General features: G+C 48.1%; 1 protein-coding gene across 1 annotated transcript in view; it reads right to left on the bottom strand.

The window, feature by feature from the left end:
* Positions 1-351: 351 nt before the first annotated feature.
* DMBT1 (deleted in malignant brain tumors 1) overlaps positions 352-22,450 on the bottom strand; it is a 49,256-nt gene continuing 27,157 nt past the window's right edge. The window contains 15 exon segments of the mRNA XM_008571117.1: positions 352-586; positions 2,325-2,349; positions 2,352-2,596; positions 5,434-5,822; positions 10,337-10,521; positions 11,936-12,144; positions 13,588-13,738; positions 14,011-14,040; positions 14,985-15,005; positions 15,576-15,896; positions 16,342-16,544; positions 16,836-16,989; positions 20,597-20,629; positions 21,232-21,258; positions 21,693-22,194. Of these exon segments, the coding sequence (XP_008569339.1) occupies positions 352-586; positions 2,325-2,349; positions 2,352-2,596; positions 5,434-5,822; positions 10,337-10,521; positions 11,936-12,144; positions 13,588-13,738; positions 14,011-14,040; positions 14,985-15,005; positions 15,576-15,896; positions 16,342-16,544; positions 16,836-16,989; positions 20,597-20,629; positions 21,232-21,258; positions 21,693-22,194 (2,730 nt within the window).

Here is a 22,450-nt window from a genome sequence, read left to right as displayed (position 1 = left end):
TTGACATTCCATCCTACCTCTCTGCTTAATTTAAAGGGATCTGGTACTTAGATGAGCCGCCAGACACACTGACCAAACTAACACTTGCTTTGAAAAGCTTCTTTATTCAGCTTGCCGTATCATAAAGAAAGGCTGAGATTTATAGTACAGGCCTAGGAAGCTAGTTTATAAAAAGTCAGAAAAGAAATTCGATCTAGAGAAAGCTGTCGCTGCTAGCTTGACTCAGTTGCATGTGGGATTTTACATATGGCACCCACCTCCCAGTGCTTCACCCCCACCTCAACCCACCCCACCATACACCTGTGCCATGGTAAACAGTTCAGGTGCTGCTGGGTGCCATGCTCTGCACCCTCATTTTTTCTGTCCTATCTTGGTTGACTGAGCACATGGAGCCCATGTCTGCATGCCATGTCCTGCCTTCACATCCTTGTGCTCGGGGGCTGGCCACTGGCGGGGCGTGTCCTCTTCCCCAGCATGAAGGCCACCACGGCCAGGACCACAGCCAAGAAGACCCCAGCGGAGAGGGCAGTGCTGTGATAGCTCCCCTGGGAGCTGGCCGACTCCTCCACGTCCGCCACCGACAGGTCTGAGGAAAGGAGACAACGTTAATAGAATTGGGACCAGGACAGAGCCCACAGCAGGAGAGGGAGACAGCGAAGGCCATGTCCCCACTGCTGGGTGAAAGCAATCAGAACTGGTGGGTGGGGCCAGCCTGGTGGCGCACTCGGTAGAGTGCGGTGCTTGGAAGCGCAGTGGCGCTCCTGCCGAGGGTTCGGATCCCATATAGAGACTGGTCCGCTCACTGGTTGAGCGCGGTGTGGGCGCGACACCAAGGGTTGCGATCCCATTACCGGTCATGAAAAAAAGACAAAAAAAGAACTGGTGGGTGGGACAGGATAAAGAAATGGAAGAAGGAAGAGCCAAATGGGAAACTGAGGCCAGACCTCAAAGGGCAGCTGAGAGGCGGGCTAGAGAGATTTCACATTGTCATGTTAGCCAAGAGGAGTCAGGCGAAGTTTTCTGAGCAGCAGCTCAGAGCCAGGCTTTGGGAGAACAAACCTGGCCAGAGACTGCAGGTGGTTGGGAGGGGAGAGAGTTGGGCATTTTAGGTCAGTTGGGAAATGGTTACAAGAGTCCCAGGCAAGAAGTACCCAGGACGTGAGCCACTGCAGCGGCTGCAGGGAATCGAACGGAGAGGGGAGAGGTGAGCACTGTCCCCAGGGCCCCTGCACCCCATCGCCCCTCCCTGAGGTCCTCTCTCCGTAGCTCCAACCTGATTGGATGTACCAGGCATGAGACTTATTCTAAATTGCATCTCCACCCACCGGGGGGTCAGCTCCCCAAAGGCAGGGACTTTGATCTGTTTCTGTTTATTTATGTGCCTCCTGGTCCGTCATAGGCCTTTAATAATTGCACTGAATGACTGAATACATGAGAAAGAGTCTAGAATCAGCTGGACATGGGGACAGCACAAACTGGAGCATGAAGAGAGAGCTGTCCAAGATGCTCCCTGGGCAGGGGGAGAGGGGGACCTGACCGAGGGGAGGGTTTGTGACAACCACTGCTGCCCCACCCCTAGTTCCATCACCATGGCCACCGTATCGCTGACCTGACCCCAGGCTGGGCCAGAATTCCTGGGAATCTCTCTGCCCACATTTCCTCACCCACACCCACGACAAAACAGCACAGCAGAAGTTACACTCCCCGTCCTGGATGCGGACAACGAGATGGCTGTGCAGTGACAAACCTGCCAGCGGCCAGAGTAAACCGGCGCCACCTGCGTCCCCACGCCCGCCCAGACTCTGACTTCAATACACCTGCTGTTACGGCTTTGCTGTTATTGTCATCATGAGGAATAATATAATCATTCATGTTTTTAATACGGGTGACAATAACAACAATAACAAAAACTGCCATTCACCACGCACCCTGCGAATTGTACCAGGCAGGGGCCAAGGCAGTTTAACATCATTTCCTGAAACCCTCTCAACCATCCTAAGAGGTAAGTAAGAACATTTTCATTTACAGCATGGGTTCTGGGGGTCCAGAGCCCAGAGGATAAAGGCGTCTGGTCCACCTGCGTCCCAGGTCAGAACTCTCTTGACCACACTCTACACATGGGTCCCGCCAAGACCATGAGCCTTGGGGGCAGGCAGGAACCAGGTCTCATTTAACTCCGTATGACCGGGCGAAGCACAGTGTGCCTGGCACATAACAGGTGCTCAATTTGAGGTGGAGTATGACAGCAACAGCAACATCACACGTCCCCAAGAGCCATGGCCGTGGGCCCCAGTGGGCAGTGGGGTCTGAGGGCAACCACCTACCCAGGCTCCTCTTCTCTGCATGGGAGTTCTGCAGCTGGATCGGCCCCAGGACGACATCCACCTTTCCCTGGTAGGAGCCCAAGTCCCTCTTGGATCTCACTATGCAGCCTTGGTAGCACCGGGAACCGTCGTCGTAGGCTCTGCACACCACCATTTTGCACTGCATGTACACGGACGGGAAGCGGTTCAGGAAGTGGAAGGAACTGAATTGGAAGCGGGCGATGCGAGGCGACGGCTGGGAGTAGGACCGGTAGGTCTCATCCCTCACACACCTGGAAGGAGAGAAAAGCACCTGTTAGCTCTCGCCAAGGCACTGGTTCTTGGTGACTCGAGTTGCTCCAGGCATGGAACCCCGTCCTCGCTGCCACGCCTCCTGCACCTGCCCTTCCTTCCTTCCTTCCTTCCTTCCTTCCTTCCTTCCTTCCTTCCTTCCTTCCTAACGTGTGGATCAGACGAGGCCCAGAAGCTCTGGTACCTCACCAGCATCCTTAAGCAGCAGGTCCCCCCGCCGGGGGTTTCCAGATGGACCAGCAGGCCCCATACTGCACAGTGGGTTGGGGCCCAGTCCCACAATGACCATGTGCTCAGTGGTCCCAGGTACACCAGGGGAGTCGGGGAAGTAGCTCAAGTTTGGGGGCCAGGAGCAGGGCCCAGAGACAGGACAGGAAAGAAAATGACTTCTTCTCTTTCCTGGTCTCAGGGCCAGGCAAGGTGACATTGGGCTGCAGTCTGGGTACATTTGGTGTCCTCTGACCTCCCCGGCTCTCCCTCTTCCAGGGCCTCTCTCTCCTGACCCTCCTCAGCCTGCCCTGGGCCCTGTGTGGCTGTCCTTTCCACATTGGCCTGTGTAATTGCCAGTACTCACCCCCACCTCAATATCAACCACCTCCTATTCCCCCAGGTCCCTCACCTCAGCGGGGGTAGAAGGACAGTAACCTGAGAGTCTGTTCAGAGGAATGGCACTGAGCTGTGGAGGAGGTGCAGCTCCCATGACCTCCCAGCGGCTCCCCTAACCCATGTGCATGTACGGTGGTGGCATTTCAAGTGACGTGGGGAGCAAGGAAAGCTGGCCCGGGGGGCTTGGGATGGAAACTTTTCTTGGGTGGATTGGCATGGTTGCCAGCGCAGCCCAACTCTGCCTGGAAATGTGGCCCGGGGTCTGCTCGCCCTCCGCCTTCCAGAGCTTCCTTCCTCCTTCCACTTTCAACTCAGATTCTCTCAAGTACCAAGGTTTCTGTTTTTTAAAGCAGCCCCCTCAGAGGCCCAGATGGGAGAGAAAATACCCAGAGGCTTGTTCAGCGTGGGGCGTTTGTAAGGAGGCCGGGGTGATGCAGGAGCTTCCTGGGCGATCACTGCACTGCACATGAAATCCCACCAGTCAGGGGCTCTGCAGAGGCCAGAGCGCCACAGCCCAGGCCGCACTTCAGAATCACTTGGGGAGATTTTTTAAAATGCAAGATACAAAGAAATGATCGATTTGATCATCACACATTGTATACATGTATTGAATATAACTCTGTACCCCATAAGTATGTATAATCAATACGTTTCATAAAAAAATAAATTTAAAAAAAACTACAAGATAACTGAGCCCCAGCAGAGCAGAGAGAATGTGTGGGCAGGGCCTGGGCAGGGCATGTTTGAAGCCGCAGGTTGCAAAATGGGCATCCACGTGGATGACCTGGTTGATGGCCATGTGTGCTCCAGGTACAGTCAGGACACACCTACCCCCACATGCACATCCCCCTCCTCCCAGCAAATTGCATTATCATATACCAGCGTACTTTAAAAAATTCATGGAAGGGTTTGTATTGTCTTTTACTTCTATTTTTCCATGAACTTTTGAAGTACCCTTGTATAATGGCAGAATTTGACCAAAAAGAATACTTTAGCAGGGAAGAGCTAAATCACTCGCTCATTGGTGTCAATTTCAATCATTTCACATAAATTCGAATACCACCTTGTTGCTATTTGTGGACAGGGAACCTGGTTAAGCTTCTTCCTCCCCATCTTAGCTATAAGGGGACTGCAGTGACCTGAACCACCTGCACAGACTGAACAAGATGAACCTCGACACCTACTTACTGAACTGACGCATGTTCAGATTGTGCCAAGAAAGAGATGCTGTTTTCAGTATCTCAGGAAGAAAAGCTTAATCCCCCCACCCCTGAATCCTAGCAGAAGCCCTTACTCTGTTAGTACAACCTCTCTTGGGAGACAATGGCTACGAGGGGCCGAGGTCTACACTGTAAGCCCACAGTGCCGTACACAGCCACCAGCGGAGACTGCAGAGTGGGGATTAGAGTTGCACACCTGGCATCTCAGGACCCCCTCCTGAGTGCAGAAGAGCCGAACCCCACCTCACCAGAGCATCTAGCTGACATGCAGGCGAGCTGGACTATGGTAGAGCAGCCCAGCCTGGGCACCATCTGACCCCAGCCCAGGCACCACTGGCATCACCTCGGCACTTCTTGAGCTTGACTGGAACCATGGACTCCGAGAACTTCCATCCTCTGGCTGGTGGAGGTCACAAGGACCTCCTGCTGCCTTTGGGGCAACATTCTCTGTGGACCTGCTGCTGTGCATGATCTGCACTCAGCACCCTACCTACTGTTTCTCATCCAATCCTCCCAAAGCCTGATGATGTGGGCATCGCTATCCCCAGTTGATGGATGAGGAGCTGGCCCAGAGCAGTGTGTCTGCCTCCCAGAGTCATGCAGCTGGCATGTGGCAGAGCCGGCATTTCAACCTTGTTCTACTCCAAAAATCAATGCACCTCCACTACTAACAGGTCTTTTTAACACTAAGGCTGGAGTTTAGTCACCTGAAGTCTAATCCCAGCTCACTGCTAACCTGCTGGGCAACCACTGGTGAGTGACTCAATGCTCCACACACCCATCTCCCCACATGACAATTGGGGGGTGGTCCAGGACAAAGCATAAAAGCACCTCAGAAGGTAAAAGTCACAGGATGTTACTACATGTAGAAAGGGATCTGGTTAAACTTGAATTACGAGGAACTTCAGTTAACCAAAATCTGCATTCCTCAAGCCTTTTGGTTTGAGCTATCAGGTAAAGGTTTAAGCCCATCCCATTAAGACAGTCCTTACCCACTCCGGATTAGATCATAAGTCAAAGAGCTAAAGTCATCGGAGTAAGGAGATGCCACACAGGTGTCCACAAACAAGGTCAGAGAGGCATCCGAATGGAGTATTTCTGCCTGAAGGTACAAGTTCTGGTTCAGGTCCACGTAGTACGGGCTGCTGGTCACGGGATGTAAGAATGAAGAGGAGGTGTAAAAGGATATGTTCACGTCAAAATTGTCATACTGGACTTCCTTGACCTCAATGGTGTCATTAGCAATGTACATCGTTTCGACCCAGGTGTTCTGGAACATCTTGCAGCTGATGTGAACGTGGAGGTCCGGCTTCCTTTTGATGATGCCACTTGAAACAGCTGCTTTGAGGAAGTTGGAATAGTTGATGGTGTCATTATCTACCTGGGAGAGGCAGGCAGGAGAGCTGTCAGGCAAATGTCACCTGCTCAGGGAATCCCATTGCTCATTTGGGTTAGAATGAGAGGCAGGTGACTCGGCAAGACATCCAAGCCCTCTGAGGACCACACAGGGATGGCACACACCTCCCCCCATGGCTTCTATTACCTGGGCTGGAGGCCCAGCTTACCTAGCAGGACTCCCCTCCTTTCACACTTCCCCGTTCCTCTACCACCAGTGGGGGAGGGGGACCCACAATGTGGGCAAGCTGTTGGGGCCTCTGGGAGCTCCTCTGGCAAGGTGGGTGTGTTTGATGATCCCTCATGCTGCCATATAACTAGCTGTTTGGACTCCACGGTTCAGGGTTCAGAACAAAATGTGTTTTAAGAATCGCTGTTGCTGAGAGCACTGGTGACGAGGGGCTTGGTGGGATTAGTTTTAAGTGTTTTCTGTTTTGATTGATTGGAAGCCATTGTACCTTGGTGTCTGAAGCTGTGGGAGCTGGAAGCCACAGAGATCTGGAGTTATAACCGCAGCAGGTCTTGACCTCTAGGGTAGGCACTTTCCCAGAGGCTAATTTGAACAACGGGGTGGGCCACAGCAACAGTGGAACCCCACCCGGCGTTTCCACCTCCCTGGACCATGGGGCCATTTCCTACTGTGCTTTCCACTCAACAGTAAATTCTGAAGAAGTTGGACTCTTGTGCTATTGGATGTAACTACCATCTCTTGAGAGTGACCTTTCCAGGGATGAGAACCCGACACCTGGGGCCTGCGAGCTTCTCAAGGAAAGGATGATGACTAAACGTCTCTCTGTCCCCAGGGTTCGGCACAGTGTCACCAATAGCATCACTGGCATCTATGAGTGTCTATGGAATAAATAAATATGCAGGGGCCAGTGGCCCAGCAAAAGTACTGAGATGAGTGGAGGACAGAGCCAGGAGCAGTCTGTCCACTGGCCACAAAGATGCAGGTGAACAAGGCCTGAAAGCTCTGTGGTCGTGATCATCTGATCCCAAGTGAGGTGAGCCCAAGCAAGGCATGGTCAGGCTGGAGTCTGAGGGGATTCTTCCCATCCCAACCCAAATGCTATGACAGTCCCAAGCATGCTTCCCCCAGCCTGGTACAGTGTGAGCCCCAGCATGCCACAGGTGCTTTTACAAAAAGGGGTGTGAAAATAACACCATAGTGACCTAAACAGAAGTCCTAAAATGTAAGGCAACCTTAATCTTCCAGAAAAAAGAGACGTTTGCCATGTTAGTCGTGTACCATCAAAGGCAAAACTCCATTCCCAGCTGGTTGAGACCTTAGACAAGGTCACTTCTGAAGTCAGCCCTTGTGCAATTTAAACAGAATTACTCTCCAGAATGGAATATGTTGGAGAGTCTTCCATTTCTTGTCTGTAGTTGCAGAATGCTACTCTGAATATGTCCCTTCCAGACAAAACATGTGAAAAAAGAAAAGCTTAACAAGAAATTTAAATCGTTTTGCCACCTCTTGGACCCTTCCCTCCTCCTTCCTGATCCCTGTTTCTTTTCCCAAACTGACCAGGAGCCTGGGCGGGATCAGCTTGGCCAGCAGAGGGGTGCCAGAGCCTGCACTCTGGGCCCAGTCTCAGGAAGAAATGGGAATGGGCTCTATGCTCTCTATCTGCTCATAGAAAGCCCTTTATATTTTCTGCCTTTAAATTTTCTAAACACTTTTTTTGTTTGTTTTATATTTCAGCACTGATGATTGTCGTAATAAGTCATATGAATTTTGTCACCTTCCTATTCTTTCAAAGACAAGCTCAAGTGCTTTCAATCTAGCTCTACAGTAACATGATTCCACATTTGTCTATGGTTTCTATGGTGCAGCTAAGTTCTGGATCCACCCCAAACAATAAACATGGACTGCAGATTCATTTCTTGAACAGAAGGAGCAGGTCTAATTTTAGATTAAAATTCATTATTAGATTTCTGCTCAGTTTGGAAGGAAGTCAACTCAGTATGTGATGGAAAGTCTTACAGATAAGTCAACTGAAAGAGACTTGGACTCTTCCTGACTTGGGATCCCTCTTATGGTGGGGAGTCCTCATCTGTTCAGCCACACCAGCCAACATTGTCACACACCTGCTAAATAGGACAGCCAGGTGGAGATGTGGGAGCTCCAACTATGATCACAGTCCTGCCTTTGTGTCTTGGCTTGTGACCATGTAGTCTTGGGCAAGTGCCTTAACTTCTGTAAGCTTCCATTTCCCCATGATTAAATGGGAATAAAGTCCCAAGAATCTGAAAAGTTATGTAGAACTCTTAGTTCAGTGCCTGACATACATATTGGCTGCTAATAATACTACTGTAAAGTCTTAGGCTCTGTACCAGGGCACTGGGGATTACAAAGATGAATAAAACATTGGCCCTGAGGGCTGGCCCATGGCTCATGTGGGAGAGTGTGTTGCTGATAACACCAAGGCCGTGGGTTCAGATTCCTGTATAGGGACGGCTGGTTAGCTCACTTGGAAGAGCGTGGTGCTGATGACACCAAGTCAGGGGTTAAGATCCCCTTACCAGTCATCTTTTTAAAAAAACAAACAAAAAAACCCATTGGCCCTGCACCTGAGGCACTCAGTTTGGCAGGTGATAGGGGTGTTTAAATAAATAAATGGAAGAATAAGAATATAGCATGTGCTACCATGATCAGGCAAAGTAGAAGAAACAGGGCTGGTGTGTTGACTGCTCCTAATGGATATGAGGGACCATCAGTGGGATTGCTCAGGTGTCAGAGTCTCCAGGATGCACATTTGGGACAAGGAGTAATGATCACCTTTGGTGGATTGACTCCCACTAAACTCATGACAAACAAGAACCCAACATGATTAATTTGCAGAGCAAAATATAAAAGCCCGGTTGACTAGAACACGTGCACGACATGACCGATGTATACTCTGCCCTGCAAGCAAGTCTACTTGACCCACAGAACTCCTCTCAGAAGGAGATGTGGTGTATGTAGGGTCTGATTAAGGAAGTTGGGTGACCACATGGTGATTGCAGGCCCTCAGACACAAGCATTTGTTGTTAACAGGCTTATCTGGTTGGCTGTCCTTCCTCTCTCAGTGTTTCTTGTGTGTCAAAGGAGCAGGAATGACTTTCCCAGGGACTGAAAAGCATCCACTTAGCAGCTAGCACAGTGCCTAGCACACGGAAAATACTCAAATGTCTGTGGTGAATGAATATGACCCCAACAAACTGATGCCATCTGGCCATGTGTGTGCCACTTACATTATACGTATTTGATCATTTCACACTGTGTATTTACTGCTGTCGTAAGCCTATTAAAGTACTGGCACTTTTTCTGTCCCTGACAGACAAAATCTTGAAATAATTATTTAGGTGTCAGATAAAAATTCAGAACTTAGAATGGCTTATTTAAAATAAGTTTACGTAAAGTTAAATGCATCCATGAAAACTGTACCCTTCAATGAGGTTTGACAATGTAATCATCAGTGCAGTAAGATACAGAACATTTCCACTGCCCAAACTGCTCCCTCCTGCCCCTTTGCAGTCAATCCCCTCCAACCTGGCAGCAGGCAGCTATTGGCCAGCTCTTTGTCATTACACATTTATTCTCCATTTCTAAATCTTTTACAAATGGAATCATAGTGTACGCACTCTGTGTCTGCCTTCTTTCACTCAGCATAATGTTTTTGAGATTCACAGATTCTGACAATCGTCCTACCACTCACTGCCTGGATGAGTGGCCTTGGACAATCTGCTCGAACCCTCTCAGCTCAGTCTCCCATTTTAAAGTGGGGATGACAATAAGAGAATACTGGATGAGAATTTGGGAATTATGACATGGACTAATCACAGCATCTGCCACTGGTAGGGTTACCAACCACCCCAGTTTGCCCAGGACTGAGGAGTTTCCTAGGATGCATATTTCTGTGCTAAAATCTGCAAAGTTCCAGGCAAACCAGGAGGTTGGTCACCCTAGGTGGTGACATCTGAACAAGTGGTAGCTGCAGAGGCCAATTTACTGTGAAGCTAATGAAGCTTAAGCTTTAGGTACCCCCCACCCACCCGGTGCACAGACCTCCTCCAAGGCCTACATATGTGTTTGCACAATCATATGTTTTTGCAAATTGTATAGAAGTAAAAGATATTGCATTCTTCGGCTTAATGAGGACCCTGTCTCTCTCACCCACCCCAACACAAAAGTGTATAAGCTTCAGTCCTTATAAAATCTACAGCTGCCTCTGGGATCACTATTCTTATTGCTGATGGGAGTAGCAGCCAGATACCCTCTCTGCTAGATGCAGTGGAGAAACTCTGCCTGCTGAGTTTCCTTTCTCTGCCTTCCTCCTATTTAGAACTGGCTCTGTCTATATCATGGCACCAGAGATTTCTATCTTCCTTCACTCTGATTATGTACTGATGATACCATAATTGTAACTTCTGGATCCCTAGATTTCAAGAAGCATAGCACATATCACTCTAAGAAGCTAGCTCAATAAGAAATAGAATGGGAAGCCCCAGGCTTACCTGCTTGATGGTGCCACAGCCTGAGTAGGGTATTGTGAATATCACCTGGCTTGGTGTTATCTGGTGCTGACACTGATAGCTTCCATTCCAGCTGGAAATGACAAGGTCACTGGCAGAATAGCCCAGGGATTGGAGGTAGCTTCTGCTCACAATGGCTTGCATGTGATTCGGCAGACAAAGCAGCTCTAATGGATGAATGCAGATAATGCACTCAGTCAGGGCCCACAAACCCCACAAGCCCTACTAGGTATGCCCTCTTCCCATATGAAGGTGCACAGATCAAGATGGCGGACAAAGACAGTCAGCACTTGAGATGAATGAGGGTACTTCAAAACGTTCATGGAAAGATTTGTATTATCGCTCAATTCTTTTTCCACTAACTTTTTGAAGTACCCTTGAATGCACACAATATACCTCAGTGCACCCCCAAGGTGCCCTACTGCTCAAGCCAGCCCCATGCTCATAAAAGCCCAGTGAGGGCACATGGACTTAGGATCTCTCTGATAGAGAATTGGAGGCAGGATTTTAAATAAGTGAAATGTTTTGCCATGTTACTACTTATCCATAAAGTAATTCTACAGTCAAACTGTGTTGATGTTGTGAAATGAGGTCTTTTAGCTGTAGAGCAAGTCGGTGCCTCAAATCCTGACTGCATAAGAGACCTTGGACCTCACCTTGTCCAGCCCTTGGCCAATTTATACATCAATCCATAAAACAGTGATAGAGTTTGGATGTGTTGTCCCCGCCAAAATTCATGTGGAAATCTGGTCCTCAACGTGGTGGTGTTGGAAGCTGAGTCATGGGGGCGGATCCCTCATGAATGGATTAATGCTCTTCCTGGGGGAGAAGGGCCTAAGTGCGATCTCGCTCTACTAGTTCCCATGAGAGCTGGTTGTTTAAAAGACCCTGGCACCACCTCTCTCTCTCTCTCTCTCTCTCTCTCTCTCTCTCTCTCTTCCTCTCGCCATGTGATCTGCTTGTACCCGCTGGCTGCTGCCACTTTCTGTCACGAGTAGAAGCAGCCTGAGGCCCGTGCCAGGTGCAGCTTTCCCAGAATTGTAAGACAAATAAGCCTCTGTCTTTTATAAATTACTCAGTTTCAGGTATTCTGTTATAGAAACACAAAACAGACGAAGACAAACAACTTAAATTATAGCCATGCAGCCTCTGCTGGAAGTGGCTGAATGACCAGCTCAGTCCATCTTCAGACAGAAGCTAAGTGGCTTAGGTCTCAGCATATGGTCAACGTGTTCCACACTCTGGGAAGGTCACGAGGCCTCAAGCCAGGTGGTCTCCTGTGTCTTTGGCACTGACTTCTGGCTGTCTGCTGAGAGCATCATCTTGCAACTTCTACCTAGTCTCTTCTGACCACAGTAAGGCCAGTACACTACCCGTCAGCTAGTTCTGGCCCTTGACCTTGTTTCTGGGCAGCCAGAGTCCCCAGACCCATGCTTCTGTCCTCTCTTGGCAGGAAATCAAGCCTTGGTGCCCTGACCAGTCTGCTCTAATGTTTTCTTCACAACTGCAGGACAGTTGAGCAGCGGAAGAGTCTCAGTGCTGTCCCCACTCCCAAGGGAGCACTCTCACAAGGGAACTCACTGGTGCTGTCATTGGAAGGGCTAGAGTAGTACTCAGCCTGGAACCCTTTCCTCGTGATGCTGCCATCACTGATGAAGCGAACAGACATGAAGTTTGATGATGACGTGAAGGAGCCCTCAGCCCCATCGCAAACCCGCGCAATGAGAGGGGAGCTCTGGTGGGGGCCGTCGAAAACTTCAATGTAATCATAGTTGCATCCACCTTCCAGCCTGCAGAGACAGCGCACACAGTTCCAGCTTCACGGTTACTCAGAATTTGATGCAGGGGGTCAGATCTCAGTGAGGGGGTCACACCTCTGTGCCAGAAACTCTGGCAAAGTTAATCACTAAAAATAATAGATTTCCTTAAATCGAAGGAGATTCGTTTTCCCAGGACCTCCATGCTTGGACCTTAGTCCTGCATTTTGGGGTCACACATGAAATCTACAGCCCCTCTCTGGAAAGCTCCTTACATCATTAAAGGAAGGACTCACCTCCTGATTTAGACCATTTTCCTTCCATCAAAAAGTTAGCAGTTCCCCAATAGAATAAAATAAATATCCATGAGTTCATACTGATAGAAATAAATAATCGAATATGTAAATATTGAGCTTGAGCAAGTCAAATCACCTCTCTGAAGCTCAGTTTTCTTATTTACAAAGGTAAAATGCTCCTATCCATGAATACTGAAGAGGGCTGTTGTGAGGCTCAAATGAAATTAGGTACGAAAAAGTGCTTTATGAAATGTCACGAAAGGTGACGGTTGTTATTACGATGCTGGTTAAAGAACCTGTCATGGTCAAGCTTTTCCCATAGGATTTCATGAGCTTTAAGTGCAGTCCTTGTACTGTGATGACAGTGATGACAAAAAGATTAAAATAATGTATCTTTTGAAAAACTCCAAATGAATTACTGTGGCAGAGGCTCCCAAAGTGGCAAACAGAAATCAAGAGAGAAAACTATTTAGTCCAGTGATGGCTTTGGGGGAGGAAATTACGGACCCCCTTGTCCAGGACACTAGAAAACACTGGTGCCTCTGCACGGTCTGCCTGGCTGCCCCTCCTTGGATAATGTGCTTTTGGTGATGTCTCCGCTACTTAAAATAATGATTTCCACCTGTCATTGGATGAAGACCAGATAACCTAAGCTGTGCAGAAGCCATTTCTCCACCTTTCCTGACCCCCGGAGAGCTCATGTGAAGAAACAGAAAGTGCGAAGAAAAGGGCTCCACAAAATAGGTTCGGTTGTCACTAGGACTATTTCTGTGATTATTACTCCTGAGACTATCATTACTCCTAACAACAAACCCTCCCACTGGATAACATTTTCCAAGAATGCTCATATATTTTTCTCTCTTGCGACCTGCTCAGTAACCAATCAGATAAGGAAAGAAAGTGTTTATTCACCACCTTTGTCTGAGGCTCCAGGAAGTTGAGTGACATCCCGTGGTCACACGGCAACTGAGTGACACACCTGGGACTGTCCACTCCAGGGCTCTTGTGCCCACTCCCCCACCCTACATGGTCTGCCTCTGTGCTGGATCAAAAATCAAACCCATAATTTAAAAAATGTCACCTTGACAAACATCTCTCCTGAAATTCTAAGTACTATTTATTCCCTTTTAAAATGTCTGTGAGGTCCCCGATGCGTTCTGCTTTGTAGCCGCACACTTACTGGACGTCTCTGAAGGTAACAGTCACGCGGTAGTTGTTCTGGACTTCAATGTCCCACACGCATCTGGCGTTGTTCGGATAGTTCCCAGGATAGAATGGACTGGAAAAGCGTCCTGATGATTGGGACAGGAAGCCTCCACAGGAATAATTTGCTGTCAGGACGAAATGGAAATGCTGACGACACCCAGAGCACACTGCACAGTTTTGGGGGGAATATTGTATAACCATTTCCAACACCGAAACCCAGCGAGAGGTGGCCTAGACCTGGACCATCCACTGAGGGCCGGTGGGGTACCCTTTGGGGGAGGCTGCACTCGGGGAAGTTGGTCTCATCATGCCCCCACAGTGTCATGGTCATCGAGGGAAAGGGAAAGGGGGTTTCCAGGCCTCTCTGCATGGACTTGTCAAGGAGCTCAGAACTTACCGTTTGGGTGGGTGACGTTGTGAACAGGAGCTGTTGACAAAGAGAAAAGAAAACAATCAGCTTCCTCGACTCCATTGTTGGGCACTGGCTTGTCTGTGCCAGGCACTGCGCCAACTCTGGGGACAGGGCTTGCCCTCAGGGAGCTCGCCGTCTAGAGGAGAGGACAGGAAAGAGCAAATGCCAGCGCAGGGGGATGAGGCTGAGATGGAGGAAAGGACGGGAGCCCAGAGGTTTAGCTCCTGACCCAGACTGAGCGGGTGAGAGGGCAGGGGTCAGGAGGCAGGCAGAGAGGTGGAAAGAAAGGGGTGTTGCCACAGAGGGGACGGCATGTGCGAAGGGACCCAGGTGTGGAGATTTGGGGGGCTCGGTGTGGATGGAGTAGGGAGAAGAGGGAGAGGCCACTAAACTGACAATGGGAGTGGATCGTGGAGAGCCCAGCGGGCGTGCTGAGGACAGGGAACTTCGCTCCGAAGGCCCTGAGGAGCTGCTTGAAGGGTGCTCGACTGGCTGCACAGTAGGAGGATGGACAGAGGGCCACGCCTGAGGCTGCTGCTGCAGGGGCAGGAGGCGAGGAGTCCAGGGCAGGGCTGTGCCGGGGACATCCGTGTGGGGTCAGGAGCAGGCACCTGGGAGCCGTTGTCCATCGCATCCCATCAGCCTACACTGAGCAGGCTCTGGGGGCTGGAGGACAGGCAGACCTCATCAGTGGCCGCCTCTCCTAGGAATTGACTAGAGATCTGAATCTTAGGTTGGCCAGGCCACTGAAGGACAGAGAAGGGTGAGCTGTCCTGGTGCCTAGAGAGGTCCAGCCTGCCGGGGATTGGGACATCAGCTGCAGGGATGCAGCAGGCCCGGGAAGGCATGACAGGTGACAGGCAGACTCCCCGGAACATGAGCAACCCACCCCGCACAGTCCAGACAGCAGCAGCAGAGCCCCAAGACCCAGGCAGTGAGATGGAAATTGCGGTACTCACCAGGTGTCGTTGTGTAGCTTCCTAAAGAGAGATAGGAGAAAAGCACAGGTCACAAAGTGTGGCTGGGAGGAGGGGCCAGAATGAGGTCGAGACACCCCATGTGACTCCTGATCTCCCCCGGTGGTGAGTGCACCCGTGCTCTGTTGAGATGTTGGTGTCAAGAGGCCCAAGTGCGTTTCCCAGCTGCTCCCCCGCCCCATCATTATTTGGGGTCATCAGCATCACAACCGAGGTCATAACAACCATCACTTTCTACTTGCCCAGAATTGCTCTAAAATCATCCCAATTGCCACCAGCAGCAAATGCTACCCTGATTACTCCTGAAACTGAAGCTCAGAGAAGTTAAATCATTGCTAACCATCACGGAGCAGACTGTGTCCAGCATGATGGCCCCGGGGTCCAGAAACTGGCCAGAGATAAAGTGGTTCCCCACATGGTCATCTGGAGTGGCCAGGCCAAGGGGACAAGCAGACAAGCTCCTGCCCACCCACAGCTCCAGAACCGAGCCAGTCACCACCATCCACTGGCCATAAGCTCTCATTTCATAACAGGGTAAGGGTGAAACAGGCCTTCCATGACACCATGCCATACCTGAACAGATGACACCAGCATCTTCGTGGTGGCCACAGTTATGGGAGAACCAACCTCGGTTCCTGCATTGCCAGAGAGTGGATTCTGTCCCTGAACACTCCACATCGTCCAGGGTGATGGGACCAGAGCCAGAGCCAAAATGGGCATTTCCCAGGGCTGATTCTGCGTATCCACACCCCAGCTGTCTGCAGACCACCTGGGCATCGTGAATGCTCCAGGAGTCATCACAAACTGTCCCCCATTTGCCACCATGGTAAATTTCCACACGTCCAGCACATGCATTATAAGAGGCGTTTGAATTGACCAATCTCAAGCTGGCATCTGAAAGACACATACCGTAAAAGATGATGACTCTGCCCCACAATCAATCTCACAACAGAGACCATGGGCAATTCCCCACCCCCAGAGTCACCAAATGGAAACGTGTGCCATTAGAGTAGAAGCATTGGAGTAGAAGGGGCTCCAGACATCACAGAGGTCAGACCCCTCGCCTCCAGATGGGAAGGGGCTAGCTCAGCAAGGAGAGTCACCGGGCCCCCCAGGGAGTTGGTGGCAGACCCAGGGCCATGTGTGTCCTCTCTTCTGCACACCTCACTGCCTTGGCCAAGGACCCGCCCTTTTGAGGCTCAGAGGCCCAACCGTCAGATAGGAGAATGGACAACACACAGCTGAAACCCTTCCTTGATTCCCCTGGGAGCCACAATGTGCCCCAAGCGGGGCAGGGTAAGTCCACCAGTCCTCACAGTCAGGTCTGGTTTGCGCTTACCTCTTGGGAAGGAGTTATACCAAGCCAAAAAACCAGTGTTTTGGACACTGATGTCACTTCGAAATCGAACGGTCATTCGGTTGTAAGAAGATGTGAATATTTCCCTGGTGCCATTACAGATTTTCCCCAGCAAATTACTGCTATTCAACGATCCATCCAAGATTTCAACATAGTCATAAATGCAACCAACGTGCACCTCCAACCTGTATGGAAAATGTGTATTCAAATCAACGTTAAACTTCCTATTGCTCCCCTATATTGCAGGTAGTTTGGACTTTATGAGTGATGCTGTTGAAGTTTGTCTTGTAGCTCTTTCTCGGTCAAATCAAAGGACGTCCCAATATGGCCCGATGCTTCATGGTAGGGATCAAGGCAACCCCAAAGCTTGTGCCTGGCACACAATAGTGAAAAGCATTTTAGCCCAGAACACCAACTAAATCACTGGGTGTGCCATGAAGGACCCACCCTTCACCAGACAACCTGGAGTTACTTACTGCAGGTCATTGAAGCCCAGGTTTATGCGATAACCGGAACTCACTTCTATTTCCCAGACACAATGAGCATTGTTGGGGTAGTATCCAGGGTAGTATGGACTGGAAAATGTCCCACTGGCATTGAATAAGAAGCCACCACAATTTGAAGAGGGTCCTATAGAGGAGACAGAAGGACATACTCACTGTGGCAGGTCTTCAGGAATTTTGTGACAAAAAGTGTGGTTTCATCCACTGCACTTTATAACATGACTTAATTTTCTCTGTAAACAAGTCCCCTCTCTCAGGCCTAATTCTATGCTGCCCAACATTAGGGGTGCTGCCTTGAGCCTCTACTTCCCCTACTGGGCCCGGACAGCAATTTTCTGGCAGCAGGTATCCAGAAGCAGCATGTGTCACCTTGTAGCAAAAATGCCAAGAAAGCAACAAAGAGATTGCTGTTGGGCTGGCCTGTTAGCTCATTTGGTTAGAGCATGGTGCTGTTAACACCAAGGTCAAGGGTTTGGATCCCCTTACTGGCCAGCCACCAAAAGAGATTGCTGTCATTGTACAATCGGCTATAGAGAGGGACATGAAGATTGTACCTGCTGGCCTAGGGACAGCACCCCATATTGTAATTTATTCCCTAGAGTCTCCTGGGAGCACAGGATCCTGCCACTTGACATGTAGTACAAAGTCAAGGCAGGGGCAGGGCTTCTGCCACAGAAAGCCTGGGTTTGCATCTTGGCTCTGCTTTTACCAGTTTTGTGATATTGAGCATGATATTCAACCTCTCTGCCTCAGTTTCCCCATCAGAAAAAAATGGAAGTGATAATGGCATCTGCTTCATTGGACTGTTACAGGTATTAAATGAAATATGTGTATATAAACATGCATACATAAAAAAGGAGATATGATTATATGTACATACAAACTCTTAGACAGTGCTTAGCACATAATAAGCACCAGCAGTATTAGCTATTGTTTATCACAGAAGGATCAATACTAACCACGCAAATTTTTCATGGTTGGTTTGTTGTAATAGGCTTTTTAAAAACATTTGTATACTCGGTGGTGATATAAATTAAAACCGTTTTTCTTTTTTTCCTTATTCATAATTCTTTGTTTACTTTTTTTAAGTGTGCGATTCAGTGGTTTTCAGCATATTCAGAACTCTGCAGCCATCACCACTGTCAATGTTAGGACATTTTCATCACCCCAAAAAGAAACTCCATACCCATTAGCAGTCACTCTCCATTTTCCCCCAATGCCCTCAGGCCTTGGCAACTACTGCTCGACTTTCTGTCTCTGCAGATTTACCTATTCTGGATATTTCTTATAAATAGAATCATGCAATTGGTAGTCTTTTTTGACTGACTTCTTTCACTTAGCGGTTTTCAAAGTTCATCTATGTTGTAGCATGAATCAGCCCTTAATTTATTTTTATTGCCAAATAATATTCCACTGTATAGTCATACCACATTTGCTTAACACATTCACCATGATTGACATTTGGGTTGTTTCCACTTTTTGGCTGTTATGAATAATATTGCTCTGAAAGTTCATAGGTAAATTTCTGTGCGGACGTATGCTTTCATTTCAAAGTGACTGCACCATTTTGCATTCCTACCAGCACTGTGTGATGGTCTGATGTCTCCACACTCTCGCCAACACTTGTCATTACCTGGCTTTTTGATTATAGTCAACCTTGTGAAGTGGCATTTCTTTATGGTTTTGATTTGCATTTCCCTGATGGTTAATGATGTTGAACACATTTTCATGTGCCTGTTGGCCATTTGTGTATCTTCTAAGGAGAAATATCTATTCAGATCTTTTGCCCATTTTTCAATTGGGTTATTTGACTTTTTATTATTGACCAATAAGAGTTACTCATATATTCTATATATAAGACCCCTAACAGATATATGATTTACAAATATTTTCTTCCATTCTGAGGGAAAAACTGTGTTTCTTAAAAGATAATTGGATATGAATTGCAGATTTCTAAAAATAGAATAGAAACAATTATAAAATAAAATAAATTATGTTATTGTATATAATTACTTAAGATTATAAAATATACTTAGAAACAATTATTTTGTCCTATAATTAGTAATTGTTGAAATTACAGTAGATTCATACTATGAAAAATTGTGTAGTCATTAAACTTTATCGCATGGAAATAATTTCTTTTTTTTTCTTTTTTTTTGCATAGAAATAATTTCAATGCCACAAAAAATGTTAATTTTAAGGCCATGAATAGTGATTTTTATGTAGTCTTAAGTGACAATGGATGTTATAAAATGGGTTATAAAGCATGTATATCTTGTGTGTGGAATGTACACCAAAATGTCGATTATAATTTTGTATTTATTCATTCACTCATTCATCCATTATTTCATTTATTCTTTCAACCAACATTTCCTGAATGGCAGACACAATGCTAGGTAATAATGATAATGCAGTAATGAAAAAGGCAGGCGTGGCCCCTGCCTTCAGGAAACACAGTCTGGCAGAAAAGATAAGCATGATCTTTTCCAAATATACTTCAATTATGTAATTCCCTTGCTTAAAACTTTTGAACAGCTCCCACTGCCCCAAAGAGAAAGTCAGGAGTTCTACCCACTCACAGCCCCGGGTGACGTGACCCTGGCACAGCTCTCCTGCAGTCTCCCCCCCAAGCCCCTCCCTCCTTCAAAGAGCCAAGCTCCTTCCCACCCTGGGGCCTTCAAAGTACTCCTGGCTGGAAGACACTTCAGCAAATGAGCCTGCTCCTCTTGTAAGTCTCAGCTTAAAGTGTCACTTCCATAAAGAACTTCCCCTAATTCCCCAATCACATAAGGTCTCTGCTAATACGCCCCCTTTACACACTGAAATTTCCTTGGAAGCGCCTGTTACAACTGCAATTACATAGTTAATTCTGTACTAAATGTACAATACCGTGAGCTACCTGAGGTCAGAAATCAGTTTGCCTCTGTCACCATTGTAACTTTACAACCATTCTCATCGGCAGCTTGACCACACACACAGCAAGATCTTAAAATACCTAACATAGTAAGAGTTAATATTTATCAAATATATTTTACGTACCAGACACTATGTTAACTTTGGTCTAGTAAATCTATTTCTGTCCTAAAGAAACAATTGACGCAGTAAGCAAAGATTTATCTAGAAAAATATTCATCACAGAATCATTTATAATAATGAAAAAATATAAGTAACTTAAACATCCAGTACCTGGGGATTGGTTAAATAATTCATGGCCTAGGTGTATAAGGGATCTCAATACAAGTACGTAAAATGATCGTGAGAAAAGATTTAATGACACAGAGAAGTAGTCATATCATGTTTAAGAGCAGTGGACAGCTATTGAAACATACCCATACTGTGAAATAAAGAGTACATGGAAAAGCATAACTACTTGTGAAATTACCTATTTATTACTGTGTCTCTTCCTTCTCCCAAAGCTTTGGAGATATTCCAAGAAATAAAAGCCTTTAAGTCTATTCCTTTAAGAATAGTTATCTCATTGATTCAAATGAAGAGGAAATAGAACTGCTCAGTTAAAACAAAAGTCCTCTTCCCAGAAGGAGAGATGTGCAGGTGTCTGTGTGTAGGTTGCATGTGTGGTGTAGTGGCACAAGACAGGGCCAAGCTGTATGTGCAGATTAACGAAGGCTGGGGCCAGGGGTGGGTGGGTTGGGAGGGTGCCCACTTTGTGGAAGGCCAAGCTTGGAGATAAGAAGTCCATGTCCTGCAGTTCAGATGGAAAATGTGATACTCACCTACAGCGGTTGTAGTAATTGGGTGCCACCCATCTAGAAAGAAAATGAAGCTGTTTTAGGATTTTACTAGATAATATTTTTAATTCCATAATTATTAGTTTGATAGACAAAGTCAAATCCTTTTCCTTTCTTTTCCTAAGGACTTCTCAGAGCCTTAACTATTCCAGTTTATACGGTTAACGGCCAATAAGGGCTAGAATGTGCAGCCTTCCCTATATACCTGGCACAGAATATTTTCATTGTGGCACAAAGAACACTTTGGGGATTTCTCTCTCAATGGGAAGGAAGTCTTTATTAAACAAACATGTGTAGAAGTATTACTTGGTCACATTTCTCCGTGGACTAATTTAGACAGTTATTTTCATCTGAAGTGACTGGATGCCAAAGCCTCCCTCAACCAGCAGCATCTGTGAAAAATGACGGTCAGGCGATGGCAGGAGGCCAGGGGGCTCTCCAAGGCTGAGCTACACCCGAGAGTCATGGTACTGTGAGCTCAGCTTGGCACCTTAACAAACCTGAGTCATGAAAGAAATCACTCCTGAGGACAAGCCTGCTCTATGCCTCTCACTTCTGCAAACAGGAGAGGGAAAAGTTGCAGAGAGGAACACTGCTAGGCTGGCATAGAGCGAACGCACCTGGGGTGGTAAAATTCACTTCTGCAGCTGCAAGAAAGAGAAACAAACGTAAGTCAGGCTCAGTGCAGATGTGTTAGAAAAACAATCCAGAGGAGCAAGAGAAAGGCTGGATGGGCATCCGTCTTCTCCCCGTACGAACACTCCCGAGGACCCCTCCAGGAGGGTTGACTCATAGGCAGAAAGGTCAAGAGTTAGTTTCAAACAAGGGTTCAGAGAAGTTATTGTTCAAACTGTAAACAGCGTTACATTAAACCCGTGTATCGTCTAAGCATGTACTGAAAAAAGCAATTACAGAACACCCATAAAATTAGAATATCCACCAAAATATGGGGACGGTAACTCCCAAGAAGAGTGTTGAGAAAACAGACCACTTTCCAAAAAAACTCAAAGTGACAGGAAACCACATCCCTCTCTTGAAGAACACCAAACAAAAAAAGAGGGCCATTACGGCAGAGGCCCACCTGAGCAGATGACACTGGCGTCTTCCCCGTGGTTACAGTTGTGTCTGAGCCATCCATTGTGGGGGCAGCTCCACAGGTAGGACTCCTGCCCCGAGCAGCCCACGTCATCGAGGACAATCTGCCCTGAGCCCTGGCCGAACCGGGCACTCCCTGGGGCGGACGTGGCCCAGCCACAGCTCAGCTGCCTGCAGACCACATTGGCATCGTTGATGTCCCAGCTGTCATCACACACGGTGCCCCACGAGCCTTGGTATAGGACCTCCACCCGGCCCTGACACCGGTCACCTCCGTTCACTAGCCTCAGGGACAGAGCTGACTCGTCACCTAGAGAAAAACATAAGAACACCTCATCCATCCCTTTCTTGAGGTCAAGGATCTGCAGCAAGCTCCACACTGAGACGTTTTTCATGGCCAAAGTCACCTGGGCAGGCCCTCGCCTGTGAATATGGCAGCGGTTAGACTTCAGCATTGACTCGCCTGAGACCCCCTTTTCTGTCCAGGTCTCGGGAGGCGCACGGCAAGGAAAGCACCATGACCTCAGGGGAGGTGACAGAAATAGACGCTCAGTGGCCCCTTTCCCAGCCATGGGCAGACACAGGGCGGCATTCCAGAGCTACGGGTGACAGACCCGGCCCGTGCCCACGTTCCCAATTCGCCAGCACCTACACGATCCGTTCTGGGATGGGACCGTCGGAAAGGCTGTGTCCCTGAGCAAACCCTACGCCAAGAGGGGGAGGCCCAAGGTCAAGGAGGCCCAC

Source organism: Galeopterus variegatus, unplaced genomic scaffold (genome assembly GCF_000696425.1).
Source record: "Galeopterus variegatus unplaced genomic scaffold, G_variegatus-3.0.2 Scaffold661, whole genome shotgun sequence".
Lineage (NCBI taxonomy): Eukaryota > Metazoa > Chordata > Mammalia > Dermoptera > Cynocephalidae > Galeopterus > Galeopterus variegatus.
This window is presented reverse-complemented; position numbering and strand designations above follow the sequence as displayed.